Consider the following 22702-nt stretch of genomic DNA (forward strand, 5'->3'; position numbering starts at 1 on the left):
CATATCCACCCCAGATAGTAGCACCACAGACCCTAATCTCAGCAGTTGCGAGGGTACCTTCCTTCCCCCTCCTTCCCCTTCCCCCTCCTTCCCCCCTCCTTCCCCCCTCCTTCCCCCCTCCCTCCCCCCTCCCTCCCCCTCCCTCCCCCCTCCCTCCCCCTCCCTCCCCCCTCCCTCCCCCCTCCTTCCCCCTCCCTCCCCCCTCCCTCCCCCCTCCTTCCCCCTCCCTCCCTCCTCCCTCCCCCCTCCTTCCCCCTCCCTCCCCCCTCCCCCCCTCCTTCCCCCCTCCCCCCCTCCTTCCCCCCTCCTCCCCTCCTTCCCCCCTCCCCCCTCCTTCCCCCCTCCCCCCCTCCTTCCCCCCTCCCCCCCTCCTTCCCCCCTCCCCCTCCTTCCCCTTCCCCCCTCCCCCTCCTTCCCCTTCCTTCCCCTTCCCCCCTCCTTCCCCCCTCCTTCCCCTTCCCCCCTCCTTCCCCTTCCCCCTCCTTCCCCTTCCCCCCTCCTTCCCCTAGTGTTTACATGTCATGCTGGCCAGCTCACCTCATCATTATCTGTGCTGAAGGGACTCCTGTAACGTACTGTATACGGTACATCTGTAGGGCCCTAGTAATGTTTGTAATATGAGGATATAGGGACATACAGTATCACCCTCCTCGTGTCCCTTGGGACCTGGAAAGGTTTATTTCGGTGTTAGTTTGACTCATTTCTGTAACATTCCTCTTGTGTTAGCTTTCACGCCTCCGGATCTCTGTAACTTGTTCCTCACTAAGTAATCAAACAGTCACCCTGAGCTTTCATCTTCCTGCCCTGCGTGTTTAGTTGCAGTAAGTGGGAGCGATAGATAAATGGATGGCGCCCTCTGGTGGAAATACCCTAAATATTAATCTCTGCTGCTTCTCCGAGGCAGCATTTCTGTTACTCAATGCCGTTTATATAAATGTATGTATATCTTTATGTATATAGCGCCATCCATGTCCCTAAATGCTGACTTTGTCCAATGAAGCGTTAAACATTCACAAATGCCTTCCAGCCCCTGACCGGAGGGGGGGATTTACCAACCAGCGCAAAATGTTATCGGGCCAGAACATGCCGAAAGCGCGCAGAATATTTCCCTCATTTCTGCTCAATGTATTTATTTATTTATAAAATGTGTTACCAGGAAGTAAGACATTGAGAGTTACCACTCGTTTTCACGTATGTCCTGTACTTGGATGCAAAGTAAATATTCATATTGCTCAGTTTCCGTCCAAGTTGACTTGTGCATTAATGATAGTATTGTATTGTATGTCTTTATATAGCGCCATTAATATACATACAGTAGCGCGTCACAGTAGTAATACACGTGACAATCATATAAATAACAATACAAATAACAGGTCATGGGAAGAAGTGCTTCAGACATAAAAGTAACATTTAGGAAGAGGAGTCCCTGCTCCGAAGAGCTTACAATCTAATTGGTAGGTAGGAAGAACGTACAGAGACAGTAGGAGGGCGTTCAGGTAAGTGCGTCTGCAGGGGGCCAAGCTTTATGTATCATGTGTGTAGTATTAGCCATGGTGCTACTCATATGCTTCCTTAAGCAAGTGTGTCTTAAAGGTGGATAGAGAGGGTGCTAGTCGGGTATTGAGGGGAAGGGCATTCCAGAGGTGCGGGGCAGTCAGTGGGAAAGGTTTAAGGCGGGAGAGGGCTTTGGATACAAAGGGGGTAGAGAGAAGACATCCTTGAGCAGAACGCAAGAGTCGGGATGGTGCATAACGAGAAATTAGGGCTGAGATGTAAGTAGGGGCAGACGAGTGTAATGCTTTAAAAGTGAGGAGGAGAATTGAGTGTGAGATGCGGGGTTTGATAGGAATCTAGGAGAGGGATTTCAGCAGGGGAGGCGCCGAGACAGATTTAGGAAAGAGTAGAGTGATTCTGGCAGCAGCATTTAGGATAGATTGTAGGGGAGACAGGTCGGACAGCAGGAGGTTACAGTAATCGAGACGGGAGAGAATGAGAGCCTGTGTCAGAGTTTTACCAGTCGAGCAACAGAGGAAAGGGCGTATCTTTGTAATATTGTAATACTACAGTTCAAAGACTCTGCCACACTTCCCATCCCGGAGATGGCTGCATACATGTTTCTCAACAGTTTTGATTGTATGAAAATATTCCCCTTGGAGAGTAGAGATTATATAGAAATAATTGGACTAGAGAGAAGGCAACACTTTGCACACGAAATACACAATTCTTTAGTACCTATATTGTCACCTTCACAGTGGTCACAAAATAATCCTACTGGTTTGGGGCATTGGAAGAGACTCTAAAGTTTTATTATCAACTCATGTTGGTTTTAAGAAATGTGTTTGTCTACTGAAGGCCTCCGGTTGGCTGGCAACCCCACTGGTGTTGCCATTGATACTATTTTGTAGTACATGTGTTTGAGCACGGTGTAACCAGACACAAAGCATCAACTGACAGCATATGTCGAGATTGCAGCTAGTCCTGTCAAAGTCATCCAAGGAGTTAAGAGGCTCCCCCTCCCATTATACAAAGTATGACATCCAGAGAACAAAGTGTTGCTTGTCCCACAGCCAAGATGCACATAATGGAAACATTAGCCTGCAGATAACTTTTAATGTGTCAGCTTAATGGTTTCTTAATATGTAAAGGGCTTGAAGGAGATGTCAACTGTGGCTGGGGAGAGTAATGTAGGCTTGTGTTCGGAATGGGGTGGGAAGACTCCACCCCTTGACACAATATGGTTTATTAAGGAGATAACACAATGTGTTCCCACAGAATTTGGAAAACTGTCTGCCTTTGTCTTCTAGTGACAAAAGTTTGTGCTTCGTGGAAATAAGATGTCAATACATTCCTGTTTTCTGATGACTCCCACATTTCTCAGCCTCCCCATTCCCAGAATCCTTGGGCGTAGTTGCGCATTGAGTATTTCACCGCCCTAATCTCAAACTACACTATTGATCCTCCATTCTCTGCTTCTCCATAGGCACCACTAGGATTGGACTATATATACACCCTATGCAGCATTCACATGTCCTCCTAGTTTCTCATTGCATTGTAAAATCTCGAGGACCAGGGCTCCTCTTGCTTGGAAGAGATTTTATTTAGTACCTCTCCCTAGTATCAGAGGTATATCCTGTTAAGTACTTGAGTGGATCTGCAGAACTTCTCCCTGCCCATCCCCACTGCCCCCATTTCTGTCCGGCTGCTTCCTTTCTCCGCACCCTTTTCTCTTCCCTCCCAGCTGCAGCAAATCACACACCCGCTGCCGGCTAGTTGATGCTGAACATTTCTGGATCTTGCTCCTGGCCTGGGATTAAACCTTCACATCTCTCTATTCCTATCACCCTGAGGCCACATTTATTTCCCACTGTCTCCAGCTCTCTGTCTTGCCAGACTGTTTTTCTTCTTTTACCTTTTTGTTCTGTCTCTCTCTTCTCCTATCTCTCTTGCCTTATTCTCTCTCTCCTCTCTCTCTCTCCCCCTCATTCTCTCCTCTCTCTCCCACCTCATTCTCTCTCTCTCCTCTCTCTCCCACCTCATTCTCTCTCTCTCTCCCCCTCATTCTCTCTATTCTCTCTTTTTCCCCATTTGATTATCTGTCACTTGTCTCTCTTATTTTTTGGTAACCCCCTCAGTGCTAAACCTTGTTCCTGTTCTCGCAGTGACAGTGATTGAGGTGCGATGGTCATTCTGCTTTTTTTTACACAAACAAACTTATGTTCTCACTCTTTTTATAAAGACAGAAGATACATTTTAACCCATTCTTAGCCAGAGGCCAGAAACGCATTGCACAGCCCTGAATTCAAAATGGGGCTTTAAGAGCCTTTCTGGCTTCATGGAATGGTGCTTTCCTGCAATCAAGCACAGTACCAGTACTTTTTACGGGCACTTCACCCAGTGCACATCAATTACTCCCTATCATCCCTTCCTCCGTCCTCATTTACTCGCTCATTCTATCCTATTCCACAGCCAACTTTTATCTCCCTCCTATACCCCCACCCACCTTTTATCTCCCTCCTATACCACCACCCACCTTTTATCTCCCTCCTATACCTCCACCCACCCTTTATCTCCCTCCTATACCCCCACCCACCCTTTATCTCCCTCCTATACCCCCACCCACCTTTTATCTCCCTCCTATACCCACCCCACCCACCCTTTATCTCCCTCCTATACCCCCACCCACCCTTTATCTCCTTCCTATACCCCCACCCACCCTTTATCTCCCTCCTATACCCCCACCCACCCTTTATCTCCCTCCTATACCCCCACCCACCCTTTATCTCCCTCCTATACCCCCACCCACCCTTTATCTCCCTCTTATACCTCCACCCACCTTTTATCTCACTCCTATACCCCCACCCACCTTTTATCTCCTTTCTATATCCCCCACCCACCCTTTCTCCCTCCTATGCCCCCCCACCCTTCCCTTTATCTCCCTCCTATACCCTCCCACACACCCTTTATCTCCCTCCTATACCCTCCCACCCACCCTTTATCTCCCTCCTATACCCTCCCACCCACCCTTTATCTCCCTCCTACCCACCCTTTATCTCCCTCCTATACCCTCCCACCCACCCTTTATCTCCCTCCTATACCCTCCCACCCACCCTTTATCTCCCTCCTATAATTTATCTCCCTCCTATGATTTATCTCCCTCCTATATCCCCCTCACCCACCCTTTATCTCCCTCCTATATCCCCCCCCCCCCACCCTTTATCTCCCTCCTATACCCTCACCCACCCTCTATCTCCCTCCTATACCCACCCACCCACCCTTTATCTCCCTCCTATACCCACCCACCCACCCTTTATCTCCCTCCTATACCCACCCACCCACCCTTTATCTCCCTCCTATACCCACCCACCCACCCTTTATCTCCCTCCTATACCCACCCACCCACCCTTTATCTCCCTCCTATACCCACCCACCCACCCTTTATCTCCCTCCTATACCCACCCACCCTTTATCTCCCTCCTATACCCACCCACCCACCCTTTATCTCCCTCCTATACCCCCCCACCCACCCTTTATCTCCCTCCTATACCCCCCCACCCACCCTTTATCTCCCTCCTATACCCCCCCACCCACCCTTTATCTCCCTCCTATACCCCCTCACTAGAGAACACCTGCCTGCCGTTTTGTGCTCATTATCTTACAGTCTGTCTGTCCTCTGTTCTCCCCCCTCCCTGGAACTCAGTCTCAATGCAGCACAGACTTTAATTAAACCTTATTCCGCATTTCCTCCGATGCCTGCAAAGTACAATAAAGTGCAACTATGCACCAGCCTCTTATCAGCTGCAGCTAAAGTCACTTTAAACACCCTTTTTGTCGTCTTTGTCCATCAGCGATATATGTAATAAAGTTAGTGAGGTTCTTACGTTAACAGATCTGCTTCTCCAGGACTCGGGGGGGCTGATAAAAAGGGGGGAAAGTGACGCACCCAAATAACAGAATATGATCACCCCTCAAACTTCCCCTTCTGTTCTTTGTTACCCTCACCAGTCACATGCCGACACAGGGCGGGTAAAGATGCCCTGATACCCGAGGAGGAGTGACACCTGCGCCTCTTCTGCCCACATTTAGTATAATGACAAGTGGGGTAATGCATCTCAGTAAGCGGAGGGCGGGCAGTGCCGTGCTGACCTCTTTATTAGCCCACCTCTTACCATATTGCATGTAGGGGCAAGAAGTCATATTAATAATAACTTTATTTCATATGGTGCTTTTCTCTCAATGGGACTCAAAGCGCGTCACAATGACAGGATAGCGCGCGGTGCGCAGCACATAGGGATGTTACATACACAGGGCTACACTGATTACCCCCCTGCCTATTATTTGTTACCGTGAATACACTAGCAATGGGTTAAACACAAGCTGGATAGACTTCTCTTGCCGTGAAGGGGTTAAAACATAAATCACGTTTAGTAACCTGATCACCAAAAGCTATTCCGACAGCGACAGGCCTTTATGTCACCCAATAGTGTTCCTCCCGATTCACGTTAAGTGCAATCAGGTTAATAGTGCCGGAGTCAGGAATACATGAATAATAAGCAGGCTGGAGTTAAGGTTACATTACATCTTGCAAACAGCTGAGAGGCAGCGGGGGTCAGGGGACAGGGGGGCTCTGAGTTCTGTGTCTTACATCCGTGTGTCTGAGAGAGGTGGGAATCAGACACACATAGAAAAAGGAGAGATTGCTAAACGCAGACATATATCTGAGAATGTACAGTGTTTGGCCACTGGGTGTGTAGGGTGTGTACCTTATGTTTTATTATCTGGTACATAATATGCAGTGTGTGTGCTCTGCCTAAGCAGGGTGTACAGTATGTACATAGCGTGTGCGTACTCTGCCTAAGCAGGGCGTACAGTATGTACATAGCGTGTGCGTACTCTGCCTAAGCAGGGGGTACAGTATGTACATAGCGTGTGTGTGCTCTGCCTAAGCAGGGCGTACAGTATGTACATAGCGTGTGTGTGCTCTGCCTAAGCAGGGTGTACAGTATGTACATAGCGTGTGCGTACTCTGCCTAAGCAGGGGGTACAGTATGTACATAGCGTGTGTGTGCTCTGCCTAAGCAGGGCGTACAGTATGTACATAGCGTGTGCGTACTCTGCCTAAGCAGGGGGTACAGTATGTACATAGCGTGTGCGTACTCTGCCTAAGCAGGGCGTACAGTATGTACATAGCGTGTGTGTGCTCTGCCTAAGCAGGGTGTACAGTATGTACATAGCGTGTGCGTACTCTGCCTAAGCAGGGGGTACAGTATGTACATAGCGTGTGTGTGCTCTGCCTAAGCAGGGCGTACAGTATGTACATAGCGTGTGTGTACTCTGCCTAAGCAGGGGGTACAGTATGTACATAGCGTGTGTGTGCTCTGCCTAAGCAGGGGGTACAGTACAGTATGTACATAGCATGTGTGTGCTCTGCCTAAGCAGGAGGTACAGTACAGTATGTACATAGCGTGTGTGTGCTCTGCCGAAGCAGGAGGTACAGTACAGTATGTACATAGCATGTGTGTGCTCTGCCTAAGCAGGGGGTACAGTATGTACATAGCATGTGCGTGCTCTGCCTAAGCAGGGGGTACAATATGTACATAGCATGTGCGGCTCTGCCTAAGCAGGGGGTACAATATGTACATAGCGTCAGCGTGCTGTGGTTTAGCAGGAGTACAATATGTACATAGCATGTGCGTGCTCTTGTTTATCAGGAGTACAATATGTACATAACGTGTGCGTGCTCTGGTTCAGCAGCAGTACAATATGTACATAGCGTGTACGTGCTCTGGTTCAGCAGCAGTACAATATGTACATAGCGTGTGCGTGGTCTGGTTCAGCAGGAGTACAATATGTACATAGCGTGTGCGTGCTCTGGTTCAGCAGGAGTACAGTATGTACATAGCATGTGCATGCTCTGGTTCAGCAGGAGGGTACAGTATGTACATAGCGTGTGTGTACTCTGCCTAAGCAGGAGTACAGTATGTACATAGCGTGTGCGTGCTCTGGGTTAGCAGGAGTACAGTATGTACATAGCGTGTGCATGCTCTGGGTTAGCAGGAGTACAGTATGTACATAGCGTGTGCGTGCTCTGGGTTAGCAGGAATACAGTATGTACATAGCGTGTGCGTGCTCTGGTTCAGCAGGAGGGTACAGTATGTACATAGCGTGTGCGTGCTCTGGGTTAGCAGGATTACAGTATGTACATAGCGTGTGCGTGCTCTGGTTCAGCAGGAGGGTACAGTATGTACATAGAGTGTGCGTGCTCTGCCTAAGCAGGAGTACAGTATGTACATAGCGTGTGCGTGCTCTGGGTTAGCAGGAGTACAGTATGTACATAGCGTGTGCGTACTCTGGGTTAGCAGGATTACAGTATGTACATAGTGTGTGCGTGCTCTGGGTTAGCAGGATTACAGTATGTACATAGCGTGTGCGTGCTCTGGGTTAGCAGGAGTACAGTATGTACATAGCGTGTGCGTGCTCTGGGTTAGCAGAGCTATATTTCTATGTGTGATGTATTTTAGCAGCGAGTATATTTTATCCAAACCACAGGGGGGGCAGAGAATAAAAAAAACACATTCCCTTTGTATACAAAACCTCTCAAGCAATTAAAAAAGGTAATTAAATGAAAATTAAAACATTGACATGTTATATTTCACTTATTTTCCGACATTTATTGGGATTCATTTTTTTGTTTCATAGTATAAATAGTATAGTATAAAATGTTACAACAATGGGTGATTTTGTGTTTTATTTTCTGCCTGAGAAACCCTGGAGGGGTTTGGTAGTTTGTATTCTGCATACTGTGTGCGGTATCATCAGCATTGTATTATTTCTATAGTGTCTGTGTACTCACTTAGCTAGTTCTATATACAGTTTATGTACAATGTTATCGCCTCAGATTATATCTGTATTTTAACATCTGGAATACTTCCACAGCATGAAAATATTATGTATATATATATATATATACAGTGTTCGACAAACCTATACATTTGCTCGCCCCGGGCGAGTGGATTTAACCCCCGGGCGAGTAAATATTGGCCCAAGCAGCACACGTTTGGTACTAGGTGGCGAGTAGATTTTTTCAGTCAACCACTGTGTGTGTATACAGTATATATATATATATAATGGCTATGTATTAGGGATTTATACATTCAAAAGTGTGTGTACTGCCCCAAGGTTATCAGAATTGGTAACAGCCATTAAACAAGGCACAACTGTTTCATCGGTTGAGTGCCGGAGGAGCGAGCAACACATTTGTGGCACTCAAGGGGTCATTTCACACGTCCAGCTCAGCAGCATTGTAATTCCCTGACGCTATTTCATGTCCTGTAACAATATGTTGGTAACAATGTATCTTTGTTTGTCTCTGCATCAGTGTAACAGTGTGACGTGACCCTAGAGACCTCTCGCTCCACACCTCTCTTGCGCCCTTTCGTGGCATGTCACTATTGATTCCTCACGTATTGTCACGCTGCACATTCCTGCGTCCCTCCTTGCTGCCACTACAAGCCTTGTGTTGTCACAGTGACCGTAGCGCTAGGACAGGCGACAGGTTATCAGAGCTATCCGCTGCAGTCAGTGGGGTGTCTTGGTGCTACCGTATGGGTCTTCTGCCTGATCAGTGAAGGCTAATTCCCCTTCTCTGCTCTCAGACTTTAACTATCGTCATCCCCCCACACCTCCATCCCATGTGTCAACATCAATTAAGATTTAATTAAGTATTGGGATATGTTTCTGTGAGTTGATAGGCAGACCCCTCCCTTAAGTGTTATTCAATTGCATGTGCTCAGAGTATTTATTAATTAATGTATTTATTTATAAAATGTGTTACCAGGAAGTAATACGTTGAGAGTTACCTCTCGTTTTCAAGTATGTCCTGGGCATAGAGTTAAAATGACAAATACAGTAATACATGGCTACAAATACAGTTACATAAGTGAACCGGGTATACATTATATACAAGACATTGCATGCACAGTTAAAGATTTAAGGCTGCGCTTATAGTGATGTCGCGGCAAAACAAATGCCATTGCCGCCGTCATGTACGCTTATAGTAAGCTCGACGCGACGGAGCGATGGATTGGTCACGATCGCTGGAAGTCATCTCTATTTGATTTTCCAGCGACCGTCGCCTGACCTTCGCGTCGCCGGCACTATAAGCGCGGCCTAAGACAAACTACCTAGGCTGTGAAGCTATTTGGCTGTATGTCCCATCTTAAACTGTGTGGCAGAGTTAATTTTGGAGTTGAAATTGGAGGGGAAGATTTGAGGAAGATCTGAACTCTGTACAACAACTTTGCAACTGTGAAAACGTAACTTTCGAAACGCTGTGATTCTTTGTACTCTTCCTATTCTCCAATACCTGTGAAGTCTCTGCTCCTGCATCTCACTATGCCCTTCCTATTGCTTTTTCTGTTTACTGTTTCCTCACTCCTTTGTTAATGTCTCTGTTCTCTCCAACTTCCCCACTCCCCACTGCACCATTATTTATACACCTTTCTTCCATCAACTTCTTTACCCCCTCAATACAAAACACCCACACAAATCCTCTCTTCACACCCTTCCTGCTGCTGGGGATCTCCCATAAACCTAAACCCAGACATACACACCTGCTCTCACCCACGCCTCCCTGCCATCTCTTCCCCTGTAAAGTGTGTTAACCTCTCATTTTAATGCTGACTAACCTTAAAACTTGCCCCACAAATCAAGCATCCTAATAGCCTGCACTCCTGGCTAATTCCCCACAGTCAGTCACTCCTACCACCCATTGTGACCGAGCACTGCCATCTACAGCACTTATTCCCTCACCTGCTGTCTCTGTAAATTCCCCATCAATCCTCTTAGATTGTAAGCTCTTCGGGGCAGGGATTTCCTTTCCTATTGTCTGATTTTGCTGCACTTCATCCTCATCTTCATTCCTGACAGCGTCTTTTCTGATTACGACCATCACTAACCTCGCGCGGCGGCGCCCCGCTGCATCACTAACCTCACGCGGCGGCGCCCGGCTAAATCACTAACCTCGCGTGGCGGCGCCCCGCTCCATCACTAACCTCACGCGGCGGCGCCCCGCTCCATCACTAACCTCGCGTGGCGGCGCCCGCTGCATCACTAACCTCGCGCGGCGGCGCCCCGCTCCATCACTAACCTCGCGGCGGCGGTGCCCCGCTCCATCACTAACCTCGCGCGGCGGCGCCCCGCTCCATCACTAACCTCGCGCGGCGGCGCCCCGCTCCATCACTAACCTCGCGCGGCGGCGCCCCGCTACATCACTAACCTCGCGCGGCGGCGGCGCCCCGCTCCATCACTAACCTCACGCGGCGGCGCCCCGCTCCATCACTAACCTCGCGCGGCGGCGCCTCGCTCCATCACTAACCTCGCGCGGCGGCGCCCCGCTCCATCACTAACCTCGCGCGGCGGCGCCCCGCTCCATCACTAACCTCGCGCGGCGGCGGCGCCCCGCTCCATCACTAACCTCGCGCGGCGGCGCCCCGCTCCATCACTAACCTCGCGTGGCGGCGGCGGCGCCCCGCTCCATCACTAACCTCGCGCGGCGGCGCCCCGCTCCATCACTAACCTCGCGCGGCGGCGCCCCGCTCCATCACTAACCTCGCGCGGCGGCGCCCCGCTCCATCACTAACCTCGCGCGGCGGCGGCCCGCTCCATCACTAACCTCACGCGGCGGCGCCCCGCTCCATCACTAACCTCGCGTGGCGGCGCCCGCTGCATCACTAACCTCGCGCGGCGGCGCCCCGCTCCATCACTAACCTCGCGCGGCGGCGCCCCGCTCCATCACTAACCTCGCGCGGCGGCGGCCCGCTCCATCACTAACCTCACGCGGCGGCGCCCCGCTCCATCACTAACCTCGCGCGGCGGCGCCCCGCTCCATCACTAACCTCGCGCGGCGGCGCCCCGCTCCATCACTAACCTCACGCGGCGGCGCCCCGCTCCATCACTAACCTCGCGTGGCGGCGCCCCGCTCCATCACTAACCTCGCGCGGCGGCGCCCCGCTCCATCACTAACCTCACGCGGCGGCGCCCCGCTCCATCACTAACCTCGCGCGGCGGTGCCCGGCTCCATCACTAACCTCACGCGGCGGCGCCCCGCTCCATCACTAACCTCGCGCGGCGGCGCCCCGCTCCATCACTAACCTCGCGCGGCGGCGCCCCGCTCCATCACTAACCTCGCGTGGCGGCGCCCCGCTCCATCACTAACCTCGCGTGGCGGCGCCCCGCTCCATCACTAACCTCACGCGGCGGCGCCCCGCTCCATCACTAACCTCACGCGGCGGCGGCGCCCCGCTCCATCACTAACCTCACGCGGCGGCGGCGCCCCGCTCCATCACTAACCTCACGCGGCGGCGGCGCCCCGCTCCATCACTAACCTCACGCGGCGGCGCCCCGCTCCATCACTAACCTCACGCGGCGGCGCCCCGCTCCATCACTAACCTCGCGCGGCGGCGCCCCGCTCCATCACTAACCTCGCGCGGCGGCGCCCCGCTCCATCACTAACCTCGCGCGGCGGTGCCCGGCTCCATCACTAACCTCACGCGGCGGCGGCCCGCTCCATCACTAACCTCGCGCGGCGGCGCCCCGCTCCATCACTAACCTCGCGTGGCGGCGCCCCGCTCCATCACTAACCTCGCGCGGCGGCGGCCCGCTCCATCACTAACCTCGCGCGGCGGCGCCCCGCTCCATCACTAACCTCGCGTGGCGGCGCCCCGCTCCATCACTAACCTCGCGCGGCGGCGCCCCGCTCCATCACTAACCTCACGCGGCGGCGGCGCCCCGCTCCATCACTAACCTCGCGTGGCGGCGGCGCCCCGCTCCATCACTAACCTCGCGCGGCGGCGGCGCCCCGCTCCATCACTAACCTCGCACGGCGGCGGCGCCCCGCTCCATCACTAACCTCGCGCGGCGGCGGCGCCCCGCTCCATCACTAACCTCACGCGGCGGCGCCCCGCTCCATCACTAACCTCGCGCGGCGGCGGCGCCCCGCTCCATCACTAACCTCGCGCGGCGGCGGCGCCCCGCTCCATCACTAACCTCACGCGGCGGCGGCGCCCCGCTCCATCACTAACCTCGCGCGGCGGCGGCGCCCCGCTCCATCACTAACCTCGCGCGGCGGCGGCGCCCCGCTCCATCACTAACCTCGCGCGGCGGCGGCGCCCCGCTCCATCACTAACCTCGCGTGGCGGCGGCGCCCCGCTCCATCACTAACCTGACGTGGCGGCGGCGCCTCGCTCCATCACTAACCTGACGTGGCGGCGGCGCCTCGCTCCATCACTAACCTGACGTGGCGGCGGCGCCTCGCTCCATCACTAACCTGACGTGGCGGCGGCGCCTCGCTCCATCACTAACCTGACGTGGCGGCGGCGCCTCGCTCCATCCCTTCTGTGTCACAGTCTGACGTTTTTGTAATTCTTTTTCTTTTGCAATTGCCGGCGTTCTTTTCCTGATGTTTTATTTAAAGGGGCAGCCCCCGTTGTATTATTATTCCTTAGGCCGGGGGGCTCAACTCCAGTCCTCAAGACAGGGCAGGTTTTAAGGATATCCCAGCTTCAGCAGAGGCGGCTCAATCAGTGGCTGCAGCAGCCATCCCAGCGATGCAGTGCTCAGGGCTATATTATATTATATTATATTATATTATATTTAATGTGAGCACATGAAGACGATGAAACAGGGGGATGTGTTTTGTTAACAGAACATATATTTTAGCGTTTTTGATGACCTTTGAACTCCATTTTTTTCCAATACTCCAATAGATTGTAAGCTCCACGGGGCAGGGACCTGTGCCTGCAAAATGTCTCTGTGAAGCGCTGCGTAAAACTAGCAGCGCTATACAAGAACATGCTGTTATTATTATTATTATTTTAGAAACACATTTTATTTTATTAATAACTGAAAGCGCTCACGTATGCAACACCTTACCTGCCACTGTTGATCTTTTTTCACAGCTTAAATTATGTCAGATGTTCACTTTTGGCCCAAATGCAAAAACTGCACCAGCAAATGGCACAGGATGTATGAAACGGAGCAGCCATTAAATGTGGATCAGTCTATAAGATACACAAGATGTTGCATGCCTAAGTGCTTTCACTGTCGTGCATATTAAATAAGTGTCGCTACCTGGGATTAAAGCTTAAAAGGGATATCCTGAAATCCTGACCTGTTGGGGGGGTCCTGCTGAATGTGGGATGCTGCTTCGAGACCCCTTTCCCTGTATCTCGTCCTCACTTTGCTTTCTGTTTTAGGTGTTTTAGGGAAATGTCGCTACATTTACTACGGGAAACACTCCGAAGGCAACAGATTTATCCGCGATGACCAGCTCTGACTCCAGCTTCTCTGAGCATCGGACGCTGCTCCGTCCTCTTATCCCTTTGGAATCTCTCAGCTGGCGAGAGAGGAAAAGGGAAAGGCAGACCAAGTGGGAAGCCAGAAGATCCGATCCTGCTTTGTCTGTATCTTTGTTTCCTTAAGGTTGATTAAATAAAATATAATTTTTAAATGAAAGAAAATGTGTGTTCCTTGTCTGTGGACAGCCAGACACTAACACCTGTCCCAAACACTAACACCTGTCCCAAACGCTAACACCTGTCCCAAACACTAACACCTGTCCCAAATACTAACACCTGTCCCAAACGCTAACACCTGTCCCAAACGCTAACACCTGTCCCAAACGCTAACACCTGTCCCAAACACTAACACCTGTCCCAAACACTAACACCTGTCCCAAACACTAACACCTGTCTGCTTTGAGCATTGCTGGCCTAGCTGCAGTTAATAGCGTTAATATAATAATAATAATAACTTATATTGTTCAATAACAATATTTTGTATTGAGCTTTTCTCCCAATGGGCCACAAAGCTCGTCACAATTACAGTATAGCGCGTGGTACGCAGCACGTAGGAATGTTACAGGCACCGTCCCTGGCCAGGTGAGCTTACAATCTATGTTTCAAACCCTCACGGAGTCGCTCCTTCAGCGCTTATAGAGTTCACTGGTTCTTATGCAGATAGGATCATGAACCTTTGTTATATACACCACACTATTGTCCTTAGCAACTTTGTAACCGCGCTATAGAAGCGCCGAAAGGTGTTTACATGTTGCTGTAGCCTCATCCCTATGTGAAATGACACAGGCTCAGTCCGTGGCAGGCTGCCCTGCTGCTCTCTCCTGCCTGACTTTGCCGGGGCTGTCGGGATCAGTCTCCACGTTGCCGGGAAGATGTGGAACAGGAAGTGACAGGCCGGCCTGAAGCTGCTGCCGACCAGCGGTGTGACAGGCAGCTGCAGACCAGCGCTTGACCAGACTGGGACAGAGAGGGGGGCAGGGGGGAGGGGGACGGACACTGAGACTAATCACCTCACACAACTGGTGCTCACATGGCAGCCCAAAAGTCACACGTGGGACCACACAAAGTGGGATCTGGCATCTTGATTATATACGTGGGCAACTGGACAGTGCCACGTAGCTGGACTTCCCCCCCCAAGTTTCACTAACTTTTTTCAGCCTGGTTACATGCCTCGTACAGTAGTTTTGGAGAAATAATGACAAACATTTTCTCCCGGTCCTAATAAAGATGGCCGCATATGATTTGCTAATAACACTGGTCACTGCAGATTCATAGTTTACCATAGGGAGCACCTCCCTAACCTGCACTTATACAAGCAGGGTGTATGGTATAGTCTGGGCTATAGGTTACTGGCCGTTTGGTAGTTCAAAGGAGCAATTCACCCTAACCCCCATTATTGTTACAGGATTGGATCCGCGGGGTCCTCCAGAACTAAACCGTACGATTTTCAGGCCTGGAGACTCACCCGGGCCTGAGATACTTACTGGTAAAGTCACCGGTATTACTTCCTGGTTTTTATAAGGGACTTAAATGGCCATCCAATAGGAAGCCACAACCGATGATGTATTGGCCCGTAATGCAGCTTCGTATTGGCCCGATATTTGGCAGCCATTTTGTTTCCCCTGAAAGAGATTTAAACCAGCTTTTTTCCTCAGTAAGTATTGCAGGAACCGAGGGGTCCCCGGACCTGAAAATTGCCACAAAAATGAAGATTAAAATAATACGGGTAGTAGGAACTGCTCCATGAAAACGTTACTTGCAAAACTAATTAACTGATCTGAAGTGGTGAAACTGTTCAAAATTGTTGACTTTTTATATTTGTAAAGATTTCCCTTTTAATGCAATTGGAGAATTTTTTGCTCCTTTGACAGCCGGTTTTTTTTTTTATCACTTGTATGCTACCCAAGTAATTAACCCTACAAAGGTTGGACATCTTTTTAGAAAGGAAAGGTATACAGGGATATACCAAATAAGTAACCATGGGAAGGATGGTGATCCCGGGAGTAATCTGATTGCGGTCATTTGGAATCAGGAAGGAATTTCGTTTTCCCTTATGAGATATTATTAGATGATATTTTCCTGGGGTTGTGTGTTTGCCTTCCTCTGGATCAATATACTGTAAGTACGGTTATACAATAAAGTATCTGTCATATACATTTAGCATGGGTTGCACTTGATGGACGTATGTTTTTGTTCAACCCCCACTACTATGTCACTATGTATTACAGCTGCGTGCGCTAGGACGTCACTACTAACTGTATGGATCAGGGGTTGCCAACTCCAGTCCTCTAGGGCCACCAACAGGTCAGGTTTTCAGGACATCCCTGCTTCAGCACAGGTCTCTCAATCAGTGGCTCAGTCAACGACTGCACCACCTGTGCTGAAGCAGGGACATCCTGAAAACCTTACCTGTTGGTGGCCCTTAAGGACTGAAGTTGGCCGCCCCTGCCATGGATTAGATGCCAGGACATACAGTATGTTGTAATTTCTCACGCGCAAAACAACAAATGTATCATTGTCCAGCTGTAAATGTTGCCTTGCTCACCTTGAAATGCCGGACGCCTGAGTGCCCGTTTCAGAAATGTATTCTACAACTTGTTTGTTATAAAAGGTACAAGTGAGAACCTCACACGGCCGAGACATGCAAGGGGACAGTGGGTTTGCTGATGGTTAAAGTTTAGGTTTGGTCACTCACATGGGAGTGGGAGAAGTGCGGGCGTCTGAGATTAACAAAGACCTCCATATAATGATTGGGAAATTATTAATGGGGCTGGGAAAGAGGGATACATTTCTTTATTTAAACAGAACGATTTATTGCCGTTATGATTTATTTTCTCCCCCCTCTTCTCTCCCCCCCTCCCCCCTACCCCCCTTCCCCCTCCCCCCTTCCCCCTCCCCCTTTCCGCCCCTCCTCCCTCCCCCTTCCCCCCCTCTTTACCCTCCCCCCTCTTCCCCCCCCTCTACAGAAATCCCACTGGTCGTACACATACATGTACCTTCCACATGCAGAAGACCTGCTTCCACTGCATGTGCACTGGTCCATCCCCAGCAATGCCTGATGGGAGGAAATCATGGCCAGGGAGCCGAATGTGATGAAAGGAGAGTTCAGTTTGTCAGCATGATGGTGATTCCTTGTGAAACTAACGTGACCGGGACTTTCTTTGCCCACAGAGATGTACGCTCTTTGAAAGCTCGTGAAAAGGCTGATCCTGCAGTTCTGGTCACACTGTCAGGGAGATTAAGGGAGGACAGAGAGAATGGTCAAACAGGCTCAACCGCCCCATGTCACCCACTCTGTTAACCCTTGTATTGCCAACCTTTCCGTCATTTGCTGGTAACCAAACTACTGCAGTGCCTTGTTGTCTTACCTGTCACATGCAATGTATCAAAAGCTTATGGAAGGTGCCATTACCTCATGTGTGCAAATCATATCCTTAGGGTTTGCTGGGTAGGAAAGTGACTTTACATGAGGGGACAGTCCAGATGTAAAACCTCGCCAATCCTGTCTCACTTTGTTCTTTAAGTTACAGTACAAGTTCCTTTTCATCCTGTACAATCTGCATTAAAATAAGGCCAACGAGTTATATAAGCCTGCAAGCCAACAGGTTACCCCACAGGTAAAAGAGGTTTCAACAGGTTAGTGTTAGGACCTGCAAGGTATGGTTGTGCCTTGACGTTGGCTTCCAGGCTTATAACGCTTTGGCCGAAGGGTTTAACCAAATGACCCTTATTTATGAGAATATTATCATTTTCCTATTTAACTATATATTGATTACTATATATTACTATATATTGCGTCAAATTGGATGTAGCATTGGGCTTTTCTGTCTTTTGTTGTATACAATTTGCATTGACCATTCTTCCTAATTGTAGCCGCCACTGTGAACATATCCAGATGTTTTCTATTTTAGGGAGTTATCCGATGAAAACACATATTTTGCAGGGACTTACAAATGGCCACCATTGTGAATTTCTAACACAAATAGGAATAGTCGCGTTAGGCGAGCTGTGATAGTGTACAATTAATGAGTACTTCCGTATCAGGTGATACCTTTTTAATTTGGACTAAATTGTTATTATAAGACAGCACTTGACCTGAGGAAGAGAGAGAGAGAGCTCTCGAGAGCTTGTCTTGTAATATCAATTGGTAGTCCATATAAAAAAGGTATTACGTAATACTGAGTACCCATTTATTCTGCGTCAACACTGCGTTATAACTCAGCCCTGATTATCGTAATGTTTGGCTGTTGCTTCCGCTAAGTGAGATGCAATATCCTTCAACTGGGGAGCCCTTGATAATAAGACAGATCGGACCCTGCACCAGTAACCAGATTTCTGATTTAAAGGAAGAAGCAAAAAGTGATTCACTTGGAGGATCATTTCCTAACGTGCAGGAAGCTGTGAGACAGCTGGAAGTCCCAAGAATCCTAAACTCATGGAGGGTTCAGAGTTAATAACAGACTAAATACTGTCAGGAATTTAGTCTGAAGCACTTAAATTGTATACACTATATATGCTACCTATGCCTATAAAATATATTATCTTTAACTGTGCATGCAATGTCTTGTATATAATGTATATCCTGTTCACTTAATGTAACTATGTATTTGTAACCATGTATTATTTGTCATCATAACTCTGTGCCCAGGACATACTTGAAAACGAGAGGTAACTCTCAATGTATTACTTCTTGATAAAACATTTTATAAATAAAATATGTATATAAATACTTTATACACTACACAAAAAGAAACCATTGGTAATACAGTTGTTTTGAAAGCCCAACACGAGATAGCAATAGCCCAAAGACAGGTGCTGTGTGTCTCACTGGCAATGGTTGGATATCTCACAATTGTTGCTGCTGTAAAGTCTGTTTGGCCTTTAAAATCTCCCAACTCCGGTCTTTTCTGCTCTTCTCCAGTCCCCTCCCCCCCCCCGCCTCTGAGCTTCCCGCTTCAGCCCCTATAAACATCCCCCAAACCATTTCAATTTTTTCGTAACCTCTAAATATGTTAAGTCTTCCAAACATCCACAAGAATAACAACCCCCGCCCTCCCCGTGCACAGACAAATCTCTGTCCGTGTGCTTTATATGCCAAATTATTCCGGTTTGGTGGTGAAGGGGGAATGGTAGGGTCTTCTGTGCATGGCACTGTGAGCATCAATTTTCGACGCACTGAATCCCAAAAGGTCACCTATAGCCTGCTGTTTGTAGCAAGGCATCCAATGTCTTCTTTATTTCCACAGCCCCCTCCAAATAAATAAATCACTTGTCTTTTTCCTTTAATTTTTTTCTTCCTTCTTAAGGTCGGAAGCGATTGACTAGTACGTGGGTTCGGACCTGACAGAACCTGTTGGTCAGCGCTCTGACATGCATCGGGGAAACCGCGTTTGACAGGCGGAGGGGGCGGGAGGAAGAAATGGGCAGAAATGTGCCTACCCATCATAAAATGCCAACTTCCCCTCCTCCTCCTCCTCCTCCTCCTCCTCCTCTTCTCCTGCCCTCCAAGTATATCCAGATCGGGGAGGGTGGGAATGGGGTGGGGGGTGGTAAAGAAAGAGCAGATATTTAAAAGTTTGTGACATGTGTCAGGGACTCAGCCATTGAGACAGTGCAGTGTGATGTACCGGGACATGACATTCGCTGAGCCATCCATGCTCGCTCCAGGACACGTGGAGTTTGGTGTGTGTCATATTCAATTCACATCAGGGCACATCCAGGGGACGCAAAAAAAAAACCGGACGAGGGCAGCAGGGGGGGGGGGGGCGGAGAAAACTTCAACAAAAAGAGTCAGACACGAAAAGAAGAAATTCTGCAACACCAGAGGAAACAGACGCGTCAGCCGGAGTAAAGTAGCGCTTCACCTCATGATCAATATTATTATTATTATTATTATTATTATTATTATATAACATGTGAGGAGGAAGGTGAATCCTTAATCACTCAAGGTAAATATGTAAAGCCGCGTTCCACTAATAATAATGACACTTTTTTCTTAGATACTGGAGGCCGCTGGACGCAGCGCTGTATAAAGATTTTTTTGCCGCACATTGCCCTGTAGAGCTTACAATCTAATTCTTGGTACATGAGGCACAGGGAGATTGAGTAATTCACCCACTGCCAATGACATTACCGCTGAGACACTCCCATTCCCCCCGGGGCACTCCCATTCCCCCCGGGGCACTCCCATTACCCCGGGACACTCCCATTCCCCCCTGGGGCACTCCCATTCCCCCCGGGGCACTCCCATTACCCCGGGACACTCCCATTCCCCCCCGGGGCACTCCCATTACCCCCCGGGGCACTCCCATTCCCCCGGGGCACTCCCATTCCCCCGGGACACTCCCATTCCCCCCCGGGACACTCCCATTACCCCGGGACACTCCCATTACCCCCGGGACACTCCCATTCCCCCCGGGGCACTCCCATTCCCCCCGGGGCACTCCCATTACCCCGGGACACTCCCATTCCCCCCCGGGGCACTCCCATTACCCACTGGGGCACTCCCATTCCCCCGGGGCACTCCCATTCCCCCCGGGGCACTCCCATTCTCCCCCGGGACACTCCCATTCCCCCCCGGGGCACTCCCATTACCCCCTGGGGCACTCCCATTACCCCCTGGGGCACTCCTATTCCCCCGGGGCACTCCCATTCCCCCGGGGCACTCCCATTCCCCCCGGGGCACTCCCATTCCCCCCGGGACACTCCCATTCCCCCCCGGGACACTCCCATTCCCCCTCGGGACACTCCCATTACCCCCCGGGACACTCCCATTACCCCCCGAGGCACTCCCATTCTCCCCCGGGGCACTCCCATTCCCCCGGGGCACTTCCATTACCCCCGGGACACTCCCATTACCCCCGGGACACTCCCATTACCCCCGGGACACTCCCATTACCCCCGGGACACTCCCATTACCCCGGGACACTTCCATTACCCCCGGGACACTCCCATTACCCCCGGGACACTCCCATTACCCCCGGGACACTTATTCTTGCTTTAAATGTTTCCCAAAACTTGTATTTTTGCCGAGTTTCCGCTCGGTTATTATGTTACTGGCGGCTGTCACCGCGGCATCATCTGTGTTAACTCTTTTTCTGCAAGTTTCGCCTGCAGCGCATTGCAGAGGAGCCGTTATGGGACAACAGATATTTTTTGACATTGAAATAAAATGCCTAGAAATTTAAATGTCAACCAGCGGCACACGCACAGAGTTAGGGTCTTTACTGAGCTGTGTGAGAATGTGATCACAAGGGAAGGGGTACATACTTTTGGGGGGGTATTTTACAAAAAATACTATTGTAGCACTAAAAAATTATTTTTACAAATTTCAAAAATAATCAACTTTATGCTATAAATTTTTTTTAAAATGAATGTACGTAAAATAAAAATAATACATTTTTCATGTTGTTGGGTCCAGAGTAACAATTCATATTATTGTGACCTGCAGCCAAGAAAGCGATGCCATTGAAGGAGTTTGAGGTATTTCTTACATTCTCCCAGCTTCCTAAATTATTTAAAAGAAAAAACAGCATCAGATTCATCCAATTATCTGAAATCCCAGCCTGATAAGGCGTTGATAAGTCTGATGCTGTTATTTGCACTGGTGTTGCTGTCCAAACGTCTGGTTCGGACAATACAGACTTACCCCCTTAATGTGGAGTTAGCATTGCATGACCATACAGAGGTTAATTACAATATGAAATCATTACATGGACTGCTGTATCTCGCATAATCATTAAAGCAAACGTTCAAAGACATGACTCTTCTCAGCTTGGATATTCAATGCAGGATATCATGTAATAGAGACCAGCGAGATTATTACAGGCTTGTAAAAAAGATGAAACCTTCATTTTTATAAGTACATTTGCCAGTGTATTCACGCCCGTTAAGTAGAACAGGTATATACTATGCTAAAGATATGCAACAGTTTCACTCAAGTTCACACATTTGTTGAGACTTGCATTTTTGGGGGGTGAAAAACGGCACGAAAATGGCGAATTTGAGACGAAAAGTGGCAATATTCTGGTAAAATGCAGAATTCATACGGCAGGCATAAGCTTATGGGGGTCCATGTTAAAATGGATAAGAAGCGAAAGTTGTCATTTACATGTCATTTCCCAGAATCCCTGGCTGCAGTGGAAGCACTGTATGTTAAGAGATAATGGGGAAAGGCAGGGCTGCAGACCTGGCTGAGACGCTCACAAGTGGCATTTTTATTTGCGGTAAAATTCATGAAACTGGTGACATTTGATCTGTGTAAAAATTTGCGAAATAGGTGAAATTTAAGAAAACAATGCGAAAGCTTTGAAGATATTTGCGAGTCTTTACTTCAGACCCGCGCAGCAGTAACAGGGGAAGCGGGTCAGAAACGCAATGTGCCGTACTGCAGGCCTCCGACCCTGAAAGGGTTACACTTGGAATTATTTAAAGCACTGCCAGTTGCATGAAAGCACTGAGGCCATTTCCAAGGTGACATATTGCATTGTGACAGTGCCTGTCACTCTGCATTACTCACCAGCGTAATGTCCTGCTCCTCCTGCTTTTGGAAAGCTGGACTCAAGAAACAAAATACTCTTTCAAAGTGACAGTGATTGGTGATTGGGCGCATACCTGGGAGGGAGCAGTGATAAGTCAGGTGTGCTGAACATTTACCCGTTCCACCTTATATTTACCTTCACCTGCCCCATGCATGCGGATCTCACACCTCACTGGGAAATTCTCCACTAGTTTGTGTCTTGGAGGCTTCTCAGGGATAGCTTCTCGATACAGTATGTTGAGCGGGAGAGGTGTATGTATGTGTGTCTTTATTCATATAGCACTATCCATGTACACAGCGCTTCAGCAGT

The 22702-nt window shown here is 49.6% G+C and overlaps 1 protein-coding gene across 2 annotated transcripts in view; it reads left to right on the forward strand.

The window, feature by feature from the left end:
• Positions 1–14003, forward strand: part of LRMDA (leucine rich melanocyte differentiation associated) — a 522263-nt gene extending 508260 nt beyond the window's left edge. The window contains exon 7 of one of the 2 annotated variants that reach the window (XM_075610346.1): positions 13752–13998. In XM_075610346.1, the coding sequence (XP_075466461.1) occupies positions 13752–13831 (80 nt within the window). In that variant the 3' untranslated portion in view covers positions 13832–13998. Of the gene's footprint in view, positions 1–13751 lie in introns of both variants that reach the window. The other variant, XM_075610344.1, reaches the window with a different exon arrangement.
• Positions 14004–22702: the final 8699 nt, after the last annotated feature.

The sequence above is a fragment of the Ascaphus truei genome, chromosome 8 (genome assembly GCF_040206685.1).
Source record: "Ascaphus truei isolate aAscTru1 chromosome 8, aAscTru1.hap1, whole genome shotgun sequence".
Taxonomy (NCBI): domain Eukaryota; kingdom Metazoa; phylum Chordata; class Amphibia; order Anura; family Ascaphidae; genus Ascaphus; species Ascaphus truei.